At 45.8% G+C, this 18,587-nt stretch overlaps 1 protein-coding gene across 1 annotated transcript in view; it reads right to left on the bottom strand.

The window, feature by feature from the left end:
• PHC2 (polyhomeotic homolog 2) overlaps nucleotides 1-18,587 on the bottom strand; it is a 131,995-nt gene that overhangs the window by 52,692 nt on the left and 60,716 nt on the right. The window contains exons 2-6 of the mRNA XM_049774696.1: nucleotides 6,657-6,890; nucleotides 3,463-3,621; nucleotides 2,355-2,432; nucleotides 1,828-1,992; nucleotides 339-425 (exon numbers count right to left, since the gene is read on the bottom strand). Coding sequence (XP_049630653.1) covers nucleotides 339-425; nucleotides 1,828-1,992; nucleotides 2,355-2,432; nucleotides 3,463-3,621; nucleotides 6,657-6,842 — 675 coding nt within the window. The 5' untranslated portion in view covers nucleotides 6,843-6,890. The remainder of the gene's footprint in view (nucleotides 1-338; nucleotides 426-1,827; nucleotides 1,993-2,354; nucleotides 2,433-3,462; nucleotides 3,622-6,656; nucleotides 6,891-18,587) is intronic.

The raw sequence follows: 18,587 nt of genomic DNA, 5'->3' as shown, positions 1-18,587 counted from the left end.
CATCTAACCAGAGGACCCTTCTCTAAGGAGTAAGAACTGGAAGCCAAGGTGATGGGGTGGTGACCCTGGTACTCTGCTCAGCAAGATGCTCTCTAGCCACACACCCCATCTGAAAAGCAGATGCGCTCCAGGTCCAGGATGGCAAAGCCTCTCCTCTGGGGAGAGGGGAAACAGAGGAGTGAGCCCCAGGATGTCCCATCTCCCGTCTCTTTCCTGGAAGACCCCCGCCCTGGCCACGCTCCCCAGGACCTCCAGGGCTTCTGACAACACCCAGCGTTGTCAGGCCCCTCTACAGGAATGCCCTCCCCCCGGCCCTCCCACCAGCATGGAGTCCTCACCTGGGCAGGGGTGGGGGGCCGGGCAGGGGAGCCAGTGCGGAGCTCAGGCTGCACAGTAGCGACGGTGGCCGTGGGCGTGAAGATGAGCTGGGGGGACAAAGGAACAGTGCGGCCTAGGGCGCCTAGCTGCCTCACCAGGTGACCTGGCTGGGCCTGGCCTTGCAGGAGACCCCAGTGATGCCTCTTACCTGCCACTATTGGATCAGCCTCAGGGCCAAATGGAGAAGCCAGAGGGTAGGGGTGGGGGGCATCCAGGGATGCCAGGAAGGGGAAAGTCTTGGGCAATGACTGAGGCCGTGAGTTGTGGGGAGAGTAACGGGGTATCCCCAGAAGACAGTGACGAACACATCCTGAGAGCGTCCCCCATCCCTAGGATACCCTGAAGTCATGACTCCACCAACTGCGAGACAAACTCCTCAGGATCATTCTCCACATGACCCTTCCCACCCTAGGCATGGTTAGAATCAGATCCTGTCTCTGGAAAGGATCTAACAAGATGTCTTCATGTGGTCACTTTTTAATCAAATCTAGACTGGGTGCTGTGTGTGTGTGTAAATCCTGTGTAGACCAGGTTCCTGCAGGCTGTTGACACTCTATGTCTGACATGGCAGCACTTTTCCTGAAAGACGGAATGTGTCCCTGTGCTGGCTCCTCTGTGCTAGGGTGTGGCCCAGGAGGAAGGCAACCAGGCTCTGGGATTTCAAGGAGGTCTTCCAGATAGGCAGGTGTAAGAGGGGACCCCCATGACTATCTGGTGGCCAGATAGTAAGGTATACTCCATATAAGGTCCCCCCCCCCCAAGGTGTGTGGCCAACCCAACCCTTTCTAAGAGTCCAGAGCATGAATGCTAGAGCAAGTACCATGTTCTGGGCCTGGGAACACAGTGGGTGGAGGACTTAGTGACAAGAGCTGCAGGGAGCAATCTTTCTTCAGGAAGCTGAGGTGACTAGAGACCAGTGTGCAGCCATTTTCCTGGTGGAAATTATCCACATCTGAGAAGCTCACTGAGTGACCATGGGCCTCTATGCCCCATAGGGGCAGAGCAGACAGCAACAGTTCCAGAAATGGGGGGACTGGGATTCGTTATATGCCTCCATCTGACTAGTGGATGAGAGGGTGAATGGTGGTGGCCATTGAAGCTGGCTGCTGCCATCACCACAGGACTCAATGGGCCTTTAGCCTGTCAGTGACTGGAGCCGCAGCAGATGAAGAGACACTGTCATTTTAGTGGATGTGGACTCTGGAATTTTCTGTCTGTATTTGTGTGGGGGAGATATTTGGGACTGTAGGCCACTTTGGTGACTTCAGACTGGAATCCCACCCAGCCTGGAGTCATGGAGCCTCTGCTTCAGCTCCCCCTAAGCCTTCCAGGTCTCTACTTTATCTGCTCCCTGCAGCTTCTGCCTCTGTGCTTCTTCTCTGCCCTTCTCCGATCTTTTGGTGCCCACGTCTCTGCCCCAGTGTCTGCTGTGCCCAGCTGGGGACTCACCATCTGCGCTCTCAGGTACATCTGTGCCTGGCTGGCAGTCAGAGCCGGGGCTGCCGTGTTGCCCAGGAGTACTGCCTGCTGCGCGATGCCAGAGGCTGTGGCTGAGTTGACGCTCTGCGCCCGGTTGATGAGTTGCGCTGCTGCTGGGGAGGCCGCCAAATTGATCTGAGGAGAGGGATGTCCGTGGGTGAAAAATGTGGAGGGGTGTTGGCAGGTTTATCCTGTACCCCCTCTTCTACCATCCTCCCCTCCACTTTCATTTCTTGGTAGGGTCCAGCACTGCCTATCTCTGGGTTCCAGGAAAGCTGCTGGAGGACCCAGAGGGGAGAGAGTGGAGCGACCCACAAAGGCCTGGCATGGGAAGGCTCATGGACAAGCCCACAGGTGCTTTACTGGTAAGAGAAACAAGACACCTTCCAGCCACACTTCAAGGCTAGGGGTTTGCCAGCTCCAGTTTATAGACCCAAAGGCTGCTCTGCCAAGGAGGAGGGAACTGGGGCTCTGCTCACTGTCCCCCATCCACTCACCGGGGGAGGTTGTGTGGGGGTTTGTGCAGACATACTGCTGCCCGAAGAGCTTCCTTGTCTGCTGGCAACCAGGCTTGCCTAGAACAGAAAGATTTGAGTCACGAGAACCCCACAACACCCCTCGCTTCCTGACACTTAGCCCTGAAGGAGGCCATGCTCAGAAGCTGAACCCCCTAGAATTGAACCCTCCTTGGTGTGACTTCGGGCACTATCTCCTGTTCCTAATAACGAACATGGCATTAAGCAAAGTCAAGAGGTGGCCCTTGCCCCCTCCATTCCCACTGTCTGAAAGTAGAATGTGCTCTTGCTGCTCTTCTGGGTTGGTCAGTTATTTTTGGAGTTCATGAATGCTGTTAACATGAATGTATATGAAACAGACTTGGAGCGTCTTCAGATCCAAGAACCATCCTCCCAAACCATACCAGAGAGGCTCCTTCTTTAGGCTCCTTGAGGCTAGCACAAGTAAATCTAAGCTCTTAGATGTTGATCTATGATCCATGATCAGTGATTAATGTTGTTACTGTGTTTCCAGGTCTCTTCCACACTACAATAGCTGACTCAGGGGCCTGTGCACACACTATCTGGACTAGTCCTTTCTGTATCTCCCCCACCACTCCCTGCTCTAGGGTCCTCTCCAGTAGATGCCCCTCCTTGCTCTCCAGCCAGATCATCTGCTCTTCCCTTCCTCAGTGCTCAGGACAACAAAGAGACATGAGTTCATGTCTGCATCTGGGTGGGTTTCTGCCTCTAGGAACAACGGCGTAGTTGACATATACAACCTCTGCTGAATGCAAACCAGTGAGTTCTCAGCCATTCTCAATAGGAAGAAGGGGCAGGGAGGCCCCTCAGGAAGTCCTTTGTGGACCCTTGGGTCTCCTTACTGAAGCAGCCAGGAGGAGTGAAGGGGTGAGCTCTTAGGTTGACTGAAGGCCCCAGCCATATGCCTCTGAGCTTCGTGACTTTCCACATCACCACCCAGAGTTGCTTCTTTGATCTGCCCTAGGGCTAGATCCAGCCTACTTGGACCCTCAGAAGTGGCCCTGCCATGCTTGACTCTCCACCCTGTTTCCCCTTCACTATCGCCTACTTGATGGAGCTAGTCACTCACCTGCTGCACAGCCGCCAGGCTCTGGAGCTGGGCGCTGCTCAGGTGCTGCTGCTGGAGCGCTGCAGTCTGTAGCATGAGGTGTTGCTGCTGGGCTGCGTACATCTGCTGCAGGTACTGTGCTGCCGTGCCTGGCTGCCGGTGCAGGGCCTGCTGGATCACCTGAGGGAGCAGCCGAGTAGCTCTGTGGAGGCCAGGCAGTCTGCACCCTGCACCACCCATCAGCAATGGCCCTGCCAGCTACTTCTCCCACACTGTGACTAGGAGGGGCCTATGGGCTCCCAGGGATCGGTAGGAAGAGGTAAGACTTGCCTTGGCCAAGCCTTAGCCATGTCTGCTTGTCTGTCCCTTCTTTGCCTAGGCCATGGCAATCTTCCTGAGATCATCAAAGCTATGCCCACACTCTAGTTACCTGGGGGTACAGAATGCTTTAAGTCTCCAGGGACCTCATGTCCCAAGCATGTTCAGAATTACCTGCCCTCAGTGTTATTTTTCTTCTTTAAAATTATTTTTCAGGGGAGTGTACCCAAGTAGCACTAATGGGCCCCTGGGGTTTGCCCTTGTGATACTTAGCTCAGATGGTTGGATGGCTCAATTGATGTCCAACAATGTGGTACTTTCTTGGGATGAGTAGTACTGGAGGCCATGAGGGCTATATCTGGTGGTGGTGTTTATTTGTATGTGTGTATGTGGGAACATGTGGGACCAATGATGGAACTTGGGTCCATGCTCACACAAGGCATATGTCCTTAATTCCAGAGCTATTTCCCTAGATTTTAGCCTCCAATGAGAGGAACAGCAAAATGAGGAAGATTAGTAAGATGATCCCAGAAGAAAAAGGTGGGACAAAAGAGACAAATACTAGCTTTGGCTACTAAAACATGTCTGAGGGCCCAACCTTCCTGCTGGACCCACAGGTCATCTGGTGCTGCTTTCCAAAGCCTCTTTCTTTCAGCCTGCAAAGTCTGATCAGTCCCTTCAAGGCCCACAGGTCTGCCCGCTAGGAACATACGTCAATTCTCTTTTGCTCTCTTTGGAACCCTGCTCCTTTTCTGCAGGAAACAAAGCTGCTCCTGACTTCCCACATCTCTTATCTTATTATCCCAAGGCTTCTGCATCCTAGGAACAAGGAAAAGGGATGATGCCTTTGCCAATCACTCAGATCTCAGACTCCTAAACTGAAATGCTTCTCCTTGCTTCAGACCAGTTATTCTTCTGCTGGACCTGACCTCTCACGCCACACAGGGCTCTGGCTCACTGTCTAGTCTGAGCTCTGTTCAATCACAGGCTGCAAGACTATTTCCAACCCTGGATCCTGTTTCCCTCAACAAACCCTCCCACATTGCCCCCATGTCTCCTCATCCACTCTTCCCACCCCACCCTGCCAGTATGACTTCACCTGAGTATTTCTCATGCACTGTGACTTCTCTGACTGATGATCCCAGGACAAGACTACCTCTGGTTCTGATTTAAGGGTCTGTGAAAGCATTCCCCAGGGATTTTGGGTCTCCTAGACCATCCCCATCCCAACTCAGTTTATTCACACCTTTTCTTCTTGGGGGTGGGGTGAGTACACCAGTTGGTACTTGGGTTGGCTTTTCCTGGCACTGCACTCAGGAATCACTTCTGGTAAGTGTTGGGGAACCATATGGGATACCAGGAATGGAATCCAGGTCAGTTGTATGCACACCAAGGGCATTACTTTATGTATTATCTCTCAGGCCTCTCACCCACACCCTTTCTTCAGCATTCGGTGATACACAAACTCCTACTCTCTCCAGAGCCCACTCCCTATGCTTATTTTCCTGCACCTGTCCCTTTCCTCACTGCTCCTGCTGTACCTCTGGCAATGCAGGTACAGGAGAGGACTATACAAGTAAGGGAAGTCCAAGAGTGGTGGGATGAGCATCTCCCAAATGTTTCCTGTAGATCTGGACACCACTTGTCCTACTTCACTTGCCAGAGTCAACCCAGGGCCAAGTTGAGTAAAAATAACTCAACCCATTTTTCCCCACAAATTGTGTTGAGCAGTTGATGGAGGCACATACTTAGGTCAGCTGCTGACAATTATAGCTAAAATGCTCCTGGGAAAAAAGGCTTTGAGGTCACTTGGATGTGGTTTGATGAGGCTTGAGGCAGCAGGAACCAGTAAGGGGCAATATTATAGTACCGGAAGGTGTTGTCTCTGGTGGGAGTTTCCAGATTCCCCCTTTGCTGTGCCTGTTCCTCTGCTCCCTTATCTGGGCTGGGCCACGTCAGTAGGAGCCACAGTCCTGGAAGCCATTGGGGATCAGCAGGGCAAACCTGCCAGTTTTATTGAGAACCCCAAATAGACATTGTAGGATTTTGAGTAATAGCACAGATGATGGAAAGCTTGCATAGAAGTGACCCAGGTTTACTGCCCAGAATCCTATATGGATTCCAAATCCTGCCAGGAGTGATCAATGAGTACAGACAGAGTCAGGAGTAAATCATGAGCAGCGCCTGGTGTGACCCAAAAGCAAAACAAAACAAAACAAACAAACAAACAAAAAAAGAACAGAGATTGGGGTCGAGAGAATAATTCAGGATTTCTAGTTGTACCTCGAAACCACAAACAATTTCTACTCTCTCTGAACCCCCTACTTTCTATATTTCTTAATGTGTTTGATACCCTTCCTGAGAACAGGAGGAAAAGGCAGATGTGTGAACAGTGCTGGGTATAGCTACACTGGGAACAGTATGGGGTCACCCATATGTTCTTTGGATAAGCTGTTGATTTAGGGAGAAGTCAAAAGCTGCAAAGACAAATAATTGTTTTGGGCTTCTTTGGGTTTCTGCCTTTAATAAAAGTCTTATTGTCCAGGACATTTAGGTAATATGTATAGACTGTGGTTCCCAGCTTCACCCATCTTGGTTGTTATTATTTTTTTTTTTGTCTGTCTCTTCTAGCACCCCCATCCCACCTTCCCAATATGTTTTACAGAATAGCCTACTGGGGTGGGAATCACAAGGTAAGGAAGGGTTTCTTGACCTAATCCCTGTCTCCTCTGTCCCCAATTCACCTGTGTGGATCCATCTCCTTTCTACAGAGTCACAAGTCCATGAACATAACCCTGACACCCATGCTGGCTTCAACATCTCTGTTACTCAACCTGCCCAGAGTCAGCCCTGTGGCCATCTAAGGAACATACTCTCTAGGTTAGTTGGAATCATACCTGCACAGTCTGCCGGTCAGGAATGCCACTGTACACAGAGATCTGGGGCCCCGAGGGGCGGCTACTTCCACTTCCACTGCTGCCACTGCTGTTGCAGCCACCAGTGCTGCTGGCCCCGCTGGGGTTGCTGGCCACACTGGTGCTGCTCGATGATGACGTGTGGGGAATGGGTAGCTCATTGTCCATGGCCTGGGGAATGGTGCTGGCTGGGCCTTCAGCTGACAGAGAGAGTGGCTGCAGGGAGAGAAAGGGGGCAGAAATGATGGTTAAACAAGTGTTTGGGAGCCAGAGCAATAGCACAGCAGGGAAAGCATTTGCATTTCACACGGCTGATGGCTGATCTGGTTCATTTCTGGTATTCCATATGGTCTCCTGAACCAGGGTGTGGCTCCAAAACAAACCAAGACAAACAAAACAAACATTGGAGGATGTCATATGACCCTGAGTGTACTTCAGACATGGAGGTCCTGAGACTAGCTTGTGTGCCTGTGGGAAGATTGGGGGGACAGGACAGGCAGGCACTGGCTTCACATCTTGAGATGTGGGACCAACTGGCCCCTGTGCAGAAGTTGGGGACCTTTTGGTTCTGTTGGAAGCTGTTTTCCTAGCACAATCTGCCTTCAAGTGACCTTAGAGGACCATTACTAGCCCCATCAGCTCCTTTTAACACCAGAGAGCTAATTTTTATTATTTCTTTTTCTAGGGCTGAGGATCAAACCCAGGACCTCACACAGGTAAGACATGTACGTGACTCACAGCAGGCCCCAGAGAACCTGTGATTTATCTTAATGTATGAATGTTAGCTGTATCAGAAAGTATAAGCTAGTACTGGAATCACCAATGACTAATTTAGAGACTAGAAAAAAGAGAAAGATGCAAATAAAGAGGTACTAAAACCACCTGAAGTGTTCATTTTGTTGCTGTGTGCCTTATTTCAAAGCCAGTTGAGTCCCATGTGTGTGTGGAATTGCTGTTGTATTCAGGAAGCCTTAGCTGGCATCCTTTCCAAAACTCAGGGAAGTATGGGGAGATAGTGGTTAAAAGTGCAGGTTTTAGGTTTAAGTGTAAGTATCTGGTTAAAAATATAGGTTTTACGCAGAATGGTCTCACTCATCTATGGGTTTTAAGAAAAATGAAAGACATTCTTGCAATAATAATTTTCAGACACAAAAGAGAAAAGAACTGGAAGTTACAGCTCACCTCAGGAAGCTCACCACAAAGAGTGATGAGTTTAGTTAGAGAAATAACTACATTTTGCACTGTCCTAATAATGAGAATGTATGAGGGAAATAGAAAGCCTGTCTAAAGTACAGGTGGGGGTCGGGTGGGGAGGAGGGAGATTTGGGACATTGGTGATGGGAACGTTGCACTGGTGATGGGTGGTGTTCTTTACATGACTGAAACCCAAACACAATCATGTATGTAATCAAGGTGTTTAAATAAAATATATAAAAATAAAAAAAAGTGTAGGTTTTAGGGTCAGGAGAGAGTACAGTGGTGAGGGAAAGCTATAGTCGTAGGCTCAGTTCCTAGTACCACATGTCTTCCAGGCATCTCTGGGGACAACCCTGTCCTTGCACCATATCCTTGGACCTCTGCACTGATCTACCAGCAGTGCATTGTTCTCTATTACTCGCCCCTGCAAAATCATAAATTTTGGAGTCAGAAAGGGTTTTGAGTCCTGGCTCTGCCATTGACTAGCTGGGTGACCTTGGAAAACAATACATCTCTACACTTCTGTCTCAGATAAATGGTACAAGATTTTTGGCAGGATAAAGTAAAATAATGACACAGTGTTTAATGAGATGTTTGACATACATGAGTATTCCCTAAGTCAGGGCTGTTGTGGTTATTAAACCTGTCCTTGGCAAGTTCTCACTGTCTGGGACCACAAGTCAGTCCTCTTCCTCCTAGAACATTATGTTCTGGCCACTAAGGAGGGTCACACATTCATTCATTCAGAGACTGTCCTCTGATCTGGACCCAGAATCAGAGTGTCCTAGAGGCACTGAGTGGAGGACAGTGGGAAGGTATGATCAGACCCAAGTTCAAGTCTACTTTTCTTCCTTCCTTTCTTCTGTTTCCAAAAGCCTCCTTTCTATGATTCTACATGTAAGCTATTCCTTCCACCCTTTTCTTCCCATGCCTCATAACAACAATTCTTGGGGCTGGGGCGACAGTACAGTAGGGAAGTTACTTGTTTTAAATGCAGCCTAAGTTGGTTTGATCCCCACACTTTGGCACCACATATGGTTCCCTGAGCCCAGTCAGGAACGATCTCTGAGCAGACATGGAAGTTAAGCTCTAGCACAGATGGGTGTGGCCCTTAAACAAAACAAAAAAACACTTATTGGCATGTTTTCCCAAATTTGCCCCCCCCAATCATCACCCCAAATGAGAAGCAAAGAGATACAATAGGTATTAATGTCCTGTTGTTGCCTTCTCAGGGGGCTCAGTTTGGGTATTAAACAACATTCCTCAGGCTGCCTTTTCCCGGCTGGGATTCAGCTTGAACTGGTAAAACATGTGGGTGATGATTGAAAGGAGTGCAGGGTAGAAACTCTGGAGCTCTTCTAGCAAGTGGTCAGAGGCCTGACACTTCTAAAGCAGCAGAGTGGCATGTCACTCATCACCTTGTCCTTAATCAGTGATTCCCTTCATGCTTCCATGTCTCCCTGCCACAGGCAGTGCCTTGCCTGTGAACTCCCCTTGTCCTGAAGTGCACTCAGTTCTGCACCTCATGACCACTGTCTGGCTAAGGCTGCTGCAGCTGTGGGAGAAATGTGAAGGTCAACAAGTATCTCCTGGGCTATGTCCTGCTTGAGTCTTGCTTAGAAGGGAAGGCAGAACATCAGGAGAAAGCAATGAACAGAAATAGACTAGGGGCCAAAGAGATAGCATGGAGGTAAAGCGTTTGCCTTGCATGCAGAAGGACAGTGGTTCAAATCCCAGCATCCCATATGGTGCCCCGAGGCTGCCAGGAGTAACCCCTAGTGCTGCTGGGTGTTACCCAAAAACCAAAACCAAAACCAAAACAAAACAAAACAAAAAAGAAATAGACAGATTCAATAGAGCAGTGAGAGTCAATGGACATTTTGAAACTGTAAGCAACAAGGCCCCAAATGGAACTTACGTTTAAACCTGGAATATTCCACAGAACTCAAGCTCTTATTGAGTTAAAAATTTGGACCTTGTTTTACAAAGTGTTGGCCAGCACTGGGTTTCAGTGATTACTTTGCATTGCATCTTAGAAAATTTAAACAGAAGTACGTACAAATCTAACAAATCAATTAGGAGAGGTGCTGAAGTGATTGTACAGTAGGTGGGCACTTGCCTTGCAAGCAGCTGACCGGGATTCAATCCTCAGCACCTCCTATGACCCCCTAAGCCTTGCCAGGAGTGATCCCTGAGCAGAGCCAGAGAAAATCTGGCTTATCCTATTTTCAGGATAAGCCCTGAAAACAGCTAGGTATGACTCACAAATTTTAAGTTTTATATATATGAAAACAAGGCAGCAGCTGGCACAGTTATGGACAATATCACCTAGACCCGGGATCACTCAGTCTCAGCTCCAATGTTTTACATCTCTGTGCAGTGTTTGTTGTGAAACAAAATGAGAAATTCTAGAGGGTGGGTATGGCATTCCCCTGCAGAATTGCTTCACAGAACCTCTCAGAGAGAGGGAGTACTTACTTGAGCTAGCAGATAGCAATTTCTGAACTCTCCTATCAGTCTGTCTCCTTCCTTATGCACCCACACAGGCCCTTCCCTTTTCTCTTCTCTTTACATCCCCTCATTCTTGACTTCTGCCTACACCCTCCTTTGCATTTGCTGTCTGCTTCATCTTTATCTCCATGCACCCTGAATTTTCCATTCATGGCTCAACATCTCATCCTGAGCTTCTTATCCCTGTGCAAATAATCTCCTTCCTTTTCCCAGATATTATGTTTGCTTATACTCAATTCCATTAGGCTTTGGCTTTGTGCTTGTGGATATTCCTGACCACACCTGGAAGACCTTATGTGGTCCTGAGTGTTGAATCAGAATTCAGGTCAATCACAGGGATTGCCATAACTAAGGCAAGCTCCTGAACCCTTCTGTTATGCCCCTACTCCCTTGGGCTGTGGCTCTGACCTCCTTTTAGGGGCTTAAGAACATGGGTGGGTTCTCCTACATCACTTACCTCTCTCTTGCCCTCTCTCCATGGATCCTTACTGGTTGCCCTACTGAGCAATGACTGCACAATCACTGATCCTACCCCTCCTCCATTATCCTCATCACACAGTCCTCTTTTCTCCCACTCTAGCTTTCTCTTCTCTCCTCACAGGGATCTTCTCTGCTGAGGATCACTCTCCCCAGGCTAGACAGAGCAAATCCTCTCACTCCTTCATGCCCACATACCCACTGACTCTCCAGACAGCATACGCTCCCCTCCCACACTGGTTTGCACTCTCTGTTCTAACTCATGCTTTGAAGGCTACAGCTGTCTTGAGCATGCACTCCTGCTTTACTCTCCACTCCTTAAATAAAGCACAGAAGAGTAAGGCACTGCTTAGGGGAGGGAACTTTTCAAAGGAAACTTGGAGTCCCCTGAACCCACGTGTACTCTCTTTCATGGCACAAAGCTGTTCTCTCCCACCATTTTCTACCCCTTGCTAACCACTTCTAGAACCTTTTCAGCCAATTTCCCCACATTTAGAACATCTATCGAGTTGCTATCACAAGGATACCTTATGATAGGAAGTGCTAAGTACTGGGACTAGAAAAGAGGTAGAAGATAATGAGTCCACAATTTTTTTTAAATTTTGGGTCACACCTGGCAGTACTCAGAGGATTACTTCTGGCTCTATGCTCAGAAATTACTCCTGGCAGGCTCGGGGGACCATATGGGATGCCGGGATTCGAACCACCATCCTTCTGCATGCAAGGCAAACACCCTACCTTCATACTATCTCTCCGGTCCCATGAGTTCACAATTTTAAGGTTCTTGACTTCTGGATTCATAAAAGAAATGATAAAACTTAAGTTGGCTTAGGATTTCTCCCACAAAGTTCATAGACATATACAAAAATATGCTTTGGAACCCCGAGTTACCTAGATGGCTAAACACTTGTCCTGCAAGCATGAGATCAAGGGTTTGATCCCTGGCAGTGTGGACAGCCTAATTTGGGAATAAATGACTTACACAGGAAGCAAGCAGCTGCTTCATATGTGCTACCTATGAATTCAGTAGTACCACAACCAGGAATGGAAGAAGAAAGATGAAAGGATAAAAAAGAAGGAAGGAGAATAAGGAGGAAGGGAAATGCCAAAAGGGGAATGTCAATGTCTGCAGTTATGAGGTTAGTGAGTTCTTCAAAGTTTTCCATTAACTTTGCACAAAGAAGTTCTGTTTAGGTAAGTAGGATGGATATGGGCATTAAATACAGAAGGAAAGAAAAATATCATTGTCGGAGCAAGCAATATGAAAAAATTTGTTATGTGCCTATTAAGGGTAGCAGGCTCGGGGGTGAAAGAGAAACTGGGGACATTTGTGGAAAGGTGACAACAGTGGTGGGATTTGTGTTAAGACATTGTATGGCTGAAATAACTGTATCATGAACAACTTTGTAAATCATGGTATTTTTTATTTTAATAGTTTATATTTTTATATTTTATTATTTTTTAAATTTTATTTTATTACAGCAGTGATTTAGGTTTTTAGAGTTAGGTTTTAGACATACAGGATTTCAGCACTAGCCTCAACTCTCTCCACCAATGTTCCCAGGTTCCCTTTCCTACTCCCCTTCCCCAAGCCTGTCATATTGAACATCTTTTTAAGTTTGGTTGTTAAAGTTTGGATCTTATAATTTCGGTGTTGTTGACTCTGAGGTTTGGATATTTGTTCTATCTTTAACACCATTTATGTACCTGAATCTCCTTGACCCCTGCCCCCTTTTGCTTTTAATTTGTTTCTTCTCTCCTGTCTCTATTTCCTTCTCCCTATACTCTGGGGCCTAGGAATTTTATTTATTTGAAATTTATTTATTTATTAAGTTAAAAATTATAACACTATGTTTACTAATATTGTTCATAATACAGTTGTTAAACTGGCATTAAATGCCAGTTGTTTAAACCGGCATTAAATGGTCAACACCAAATCCACCACCAGTGTGATCTTCCTTCCAAGAATGTCCTTAGTTTCTCCACACACTATTTTAGTCTGCCCCTGAGGGGCACAAAAAATTAACTTCATATTGTTTGCTACAACACAAAAGCAAATGGAATTGTCAAGACTTAGATCAATAAAGGTCAATTTTTAAATAATCTATCTCTCAATGGGGTTATCAGTGATTGCTCAAGGATTTACTGGGCTTTGTGTGGTTGGTGCTAGTTGACCCTTCTGTGTTACTGTATAGGCTCACTGACATTGGTGGTCTTCTATGCAACTTTCCCATCAAATTTTCTCTCATCCCATTGGATTGGCACTACTATGAAAATTTGAGGTGTCATGTGGCTGCGTGTGGTGCACAATCTAGAATCTATAGATCTGGAACAATTTGGTGACTTGATAAGGTTCAGTGATGGAACTAGGCTATTTCTGTAGAGGGTGTTGGGCATGGCTGAGCCTCTTGTACTTTTAGGCAGAAAGAGGAATCTGCCTAAAACCAAGAAGGCCCAGATTTGTCAGCCTAGACCTGTCTCCCTGGGAAGAGTCGGTGACATCATGTTCCTTTGGAACTTGGGTTTCTAGACAGCCTTCCCACCTTAAACCATTGCATTTCCTCATTCAGTTGTTCTAAATACCACATATAAGTGCTATAGTCCTGAATTGTGGTGTTTTTTTTTTTTTTTTCGGCCATTTGATGCTCAGGGGTTACTCCTGGTTAAGGGCTCAGAAATTGCCCCTGGCTTGTGGGGACCATATGGGACGCCGGGGGATCGAACCACAGTCCTTCCTTGGCTAGCACTTGCAAGGCAGACACCTTACCTCTAGTGCCACCTCACCAGCCCCATGAATCATGGTGTTTTAATAAAAATAATCTAAAACAAAATGTTACACTCTATGTCACTTTCCAAATGAGTGCAAAAGATGATAGCTTGCCTTCAGAAAAGTGAGGTATTACAGACAAGGTGAGTGGGAAAAGAGGAAACCTCATTCACATAATTGCAGCCAGGTGAACAGTTACTGCTCACTGCCCAGCAGAGCCCAGCCCTGCCTTTTGAACACTGAGTTTGGTGACTCATTTCCCTGGTAGAGCTACTGTACTCCAGGGGAGAAAACATGAGCTCAGAAGTAAGGCCAGCCCAGTGTCAGGAACTCGAGTGCTATACTGTTGGCAAGTGGAGTGCTTGTGTAAAGCACCTCACATTCCTGAAATTTTAATTTCCTGATGTGTAAAATGGGATTCTAATGACACCAGAGTAAGGTGATGTAAGTATGTGAGGGTTCATCTCTCAAGCACTTTTTACTTTTCCCACCTTACATTTTACTACGGGCGATTACTGACTGTACTGGTCTCCTGGGTCTGCTTTCTGTTTCTCAAATGCTATAAACTGGGCTCATTAACTTTTGATGAGTGCAATTTATGTTTTTTCTCTGGTTTCAATCATATCTAAGAAACAATTCTTTCAACCAAAGTTATGAAGATTTATACCAAGGTTTTTTTTCCAAAGTGTTTTTATAGGTTTAGTCCTTATATTCAGGTCTTTCATGCAGTTTGAGTTGGCTTTTTTTGTATATGGAATGTATTAGGGTATAACTTTATTATTCTTTTTAAATTAAAAATTATATATGCTATTCTCCCCCTCTTATTTTTTCCTTAGACAACTTTTTAGTTCTTAAAAACAACGTGAATCACTCCTGTAAAATATTCACTGGATGCTACTCTTCTAATGCCTCTCTTGCTTCCTTCAAACTAGATTTTTTTTAATTTTTATTTTTGGGTCATACCCAGTGATGTTCCAGGTTATTCCTATTTCTGTGCTAAAGAGTGACCCCTAATAGTGCTTGAGAGACCATCTATTGCACCATAGATCAAAACAGAGTAGGCTGGATGCAGAGCAAATGCTTGAACTTAGCTATCTATTGTTATAGGGCCACACCCAGTAGTGCTCAGGAGTTACTCCAGGTTGCAATCAGGAATCACTTCTGGAAAGCTCAGAGGACCATATGGGATGCTGGTTATTGAACTTGGGTTGGCATGTGCAAAGCAAACACCCTACCTTCTATGCTATTATGCCTGTCTCTGATCTTGATTTCCATTTTTTTTCTTTGGCTTTTAGGTCACATCCAGCAGTGCTCAGAAGTAACTCCTGGCTCTGCACTCAGAAATTGCTCCTGGCAGGCTCAGGGGGCCATATGGGATGCTGGGATTCGAATCACTGTCTGTCCTGGGTCGGCTGTGTGCAAGACAAGTGCCCTAAAGCTGTGCTTTCTCTCCAGTTCCCTGATTTTTATTTTTAATCCATTCAGAAGGATGGCTCCCACAACCTTTGGCCCTCCTTTTCCCTTGCCCTCATAAAGCAATACTGCAAAAAAGAGACTTGCTATGTGTCTGTCTTCCCCACTAGGCTCTGTACTCTTGGCCATGTTTTATTATTCACATGGTACATCATTCCATAAATATTTCTCGAATAGAACAACTTGGGGCCTTTCTCCAGCTACTGGTCTTGGGCCCTGCAGCACCAGAGACTTGTAATCAAATCACTCAGGACAGCCTGCCCATGGCTCCCCTGTGATGAGCATCTGGACTCAAGCAGGCAGCACAAGTTTCAGAGCTCTGTCCTACTTCTCATTTGTAGCTTAGTTTCTACCCCATCTGCAGAATTCTCCCAAATACTTTAAAATAGGTACAACTGGTGATTTAATTTCAATAGCTCCTATCAATGCTGTTTATTTATTGAGCATCTATCATATGCCACGAACTATAGAAGATGCATAGTAAATGCTCACGTCTTCTACTTGAATGGTAGATACCACATTTTTGTCAATGGGAAATGTGTCTAATTAACTTACTTAAAGTCATCAAAGAAATTAGAATCAAAACCATGTCAATGAGGGCCAGAGCAATAGCATAGCAGTAGGGCAGGGGTCTCAAACTCGTGGCCCTCCGTACAACATTTTGTGGCAGTGGCCGGCCTTCAAATATCACAGTATTCGCGATTATTCGCTTACCGAATAATTGCAATAAAAATCGCATTAGTAAGAAAAAAATCGCATTAAACATTTGCATACCCCGAGCAGTTCCGTTTGGGGTTTGTAAATGTTTAATGCAATTTTTTTGTGATTTTTTTTCTTACTAATGTGATTTTTTTATTGCGAATATTCGGTAAGCGAATAATCGCGAATACTTTGCGCCTAGTGCCGACGTCATCTCTGCTGCTCCTGCCTGCTGTCCCTTGCATTATCGGAGGCCTAAGGGAGAGAAGTTTATTACAGAATTAGATTTTGTCATACCTTCATCATGACTTCATCAAAGCCTGCAGTGAAGAGAAAGATTGATGACGAGCACAGACAATTTCAGGAAAATTTGGAGATGCAGTATTTCTTTGTTGAGCACAGGGGCATCCCTACATGTCTTATTAGCTCAGAGAAAGTTGCAGTGCACAAGGAATACAACTTGAAACACCATTATTCAGCTGAAGAATGTACAAAATATCAAGGAAATGAGAGAGCCAAGTGTGTTGCCAGTCTTAAAGCATGTCTACTGAGGCAACAAGATTTCTTCAAGAAAGCAACCAAAGAGAATGTTGCATCAGTCAAAGCTAGTTACATGGTTAGTGAGATGATTGCTAAGGCAGGGAAACCATTCACAGAAGGAGAGTTTGTTAAAAAAAATGCATGTTACAGGCTGCAAGTATTATCTGTCTGGAAAAGAAAGATCAATTTAGCAAAATCAGCCTTTCTGCCAACACTGTGGAGAGCACATTTCTGACATGTCAAGTGACATTTATCATCAACTGTGTGAGAAAGCCAAATATTTTGATGCATACTCAGTTGTTCTTGACAGGGCACAGATATAAAAGACACCGCGCAACTCACAATTTATGTCCGTGGTGTTGATTGCAATTTTGAATTGACAGAGGAGCTGCTCACAATAATTCCAATGCATGGCCAGACCACCGCTAATGAGATATTTCAGCATCTGTGTGATGCCATTGAGAATGCAGGTTTGCCATGGAAGAGGTTTGTTGGAATAATAACCAATGAAGCACCATCAATGACAGGGAGAGAAAATGAACTGGTGGCACTTGTTCAAAAAAAACTTGAAGAGGAGGGTGTAGAGGAGGCCATTGCTCTTCACTGCATTATCCATCAGCTGGCCCTTTGCACTAAATGCCTGCCATGTGACAATGTGATGTCTGTTGTTGTGAAATGCATCAACCAAATCAGATCCAGGGGCTTAAAGCACAGTAGGCTCCATGCTTTTTTAGAGGAAATGGAGTCAGAATATGGAGATGTGCTCTATTTCACCAAGGTACGTTGGCTCAGCAGGGGAAATGTCCTGAAAAGATTTTTTGAGTTGAGAGAAGTGAAAGCCTTCATGGAGAAGGATGGGAATGCTGTTTCTGAGTTGAGTGATCACAAATGGCTCATGGACTTAGCTTTTCTTGTTGACATCACACATAAGCTGAATGTACTAAACAAGATGTTACAAGGCCCGGGGCAGCTTATCAGTGCTGCCTATGACAACGTGAGAGCATTGTCCACAAAACTTGTTTTATGGAAATCCCAGCTCTCTCAGACAAACCTTTGCCATTTCCCAGCATGCAAAGAACTTGTGGATGCAAGCATACCATTCAGTGGTGAGAAATATGTGGATGCTATTTTTAAGCTTGAGAAGAAATTTGATCACAGATTTGCAGACTTCAAAAAGCCCAGAGCCACTTTCCAAAGTTTTGTGGACCCCTTTTCCTTTGATGTGCAAGATGCCCCTCCCGTGCTTCAAATGGAGTTCATTGACCTGCAATGCAACTCTGATCTCAAAGCCAAGTTCAGGGAGATTAGTGGAAAAGCAGACATGCATGGGCAATTTTTGAGAGAATTGCTCCCCAGCTTCCCTGAGCTTTCCCGAATGTTCTAGCGCACCATGTGCCTTTTTGGGAGCACATATTTGTATGAAAAGTTATTCTCCACATTGAACTTCAATAAGTCAAAGTACTGGTCTAGACTTAATGATGATCATCTTCAAGCCATACTGAGGGTCTCAACTGCTTCCTCTCGAAAGCCAAATGTGGTTCAGATTTGTGAGAAGAAGCGCTGTCAAGTCTCTGGCAACAAGGAATAGGCAAAAGATGCCAGTTCAGAAGAACTGTTCATGATCTTCATTCAATGTTCTATTCATGTTCAGAAGAAATAATTAAAACTGTTAATAATGATGTCTGAGGCCTTTTTATTTTGTGAAATCCCTTATGCAGCCCTGCCTTACCCCGAGTTTGCCTTCTGCGGCCCCCAGGTAAATTGAGTTTGAGACCCCTACAGTAGGGTATTTGCCTTGCATGCGGCTGACACAGGACAAACCTGGGTTGGATCCCCGGTATCCTATATGGTCCCCCAAGCCAGGAGCAATTTCTGAGTGCATAGCCAGAAGTAACCTCTGAGCATCACCGAATATGCCCCCCCCAAAAAAAAACCAAAACAACCAAACAAAAAAAGCCATGTCAATGGCAGATAGGACTATTTCCATATTACCACCATATATAACCATACCCTCTTAAATTCACTTAGAATCTCACCTTGAGCCTTTATTTCAATGATAGTGGGACAAAATCTCTATTAGAACACTATAGAAGTAGATATTTCAGAAGTGGAAAGGAACTGTGATAAGTAAATGGTAATTCCTTTGTTATTAATGTCTATAAAGTATCTTACAAAATTAATGTTCTATATATATTTTTAAGAAATTAAGGATAATTTTCATGTATACCTGACGTTCAGTTTAGGAAATT

Source organism: Suncus etruscus, chromosome 6 (assembly GCF_024139225.1).
Source record: "Suncus etruscus isolate mSunEtr1 chromosome 6, mSunEtr1.pri.cur, whole genome shotgun sequence".
In the NCBI taxonomy this organism is placed as follows: domain Eukaryota; kingdom Metazoa; phylum Chordata; class Mammalia; order Eulipotyphla; family Soricidae; genus Suncus; species Suncus etruscus.
Note: the sequence above shows the minus strand (reverse complement) of the source record. Positions and strands in the feature narration are given on the sequence as shown.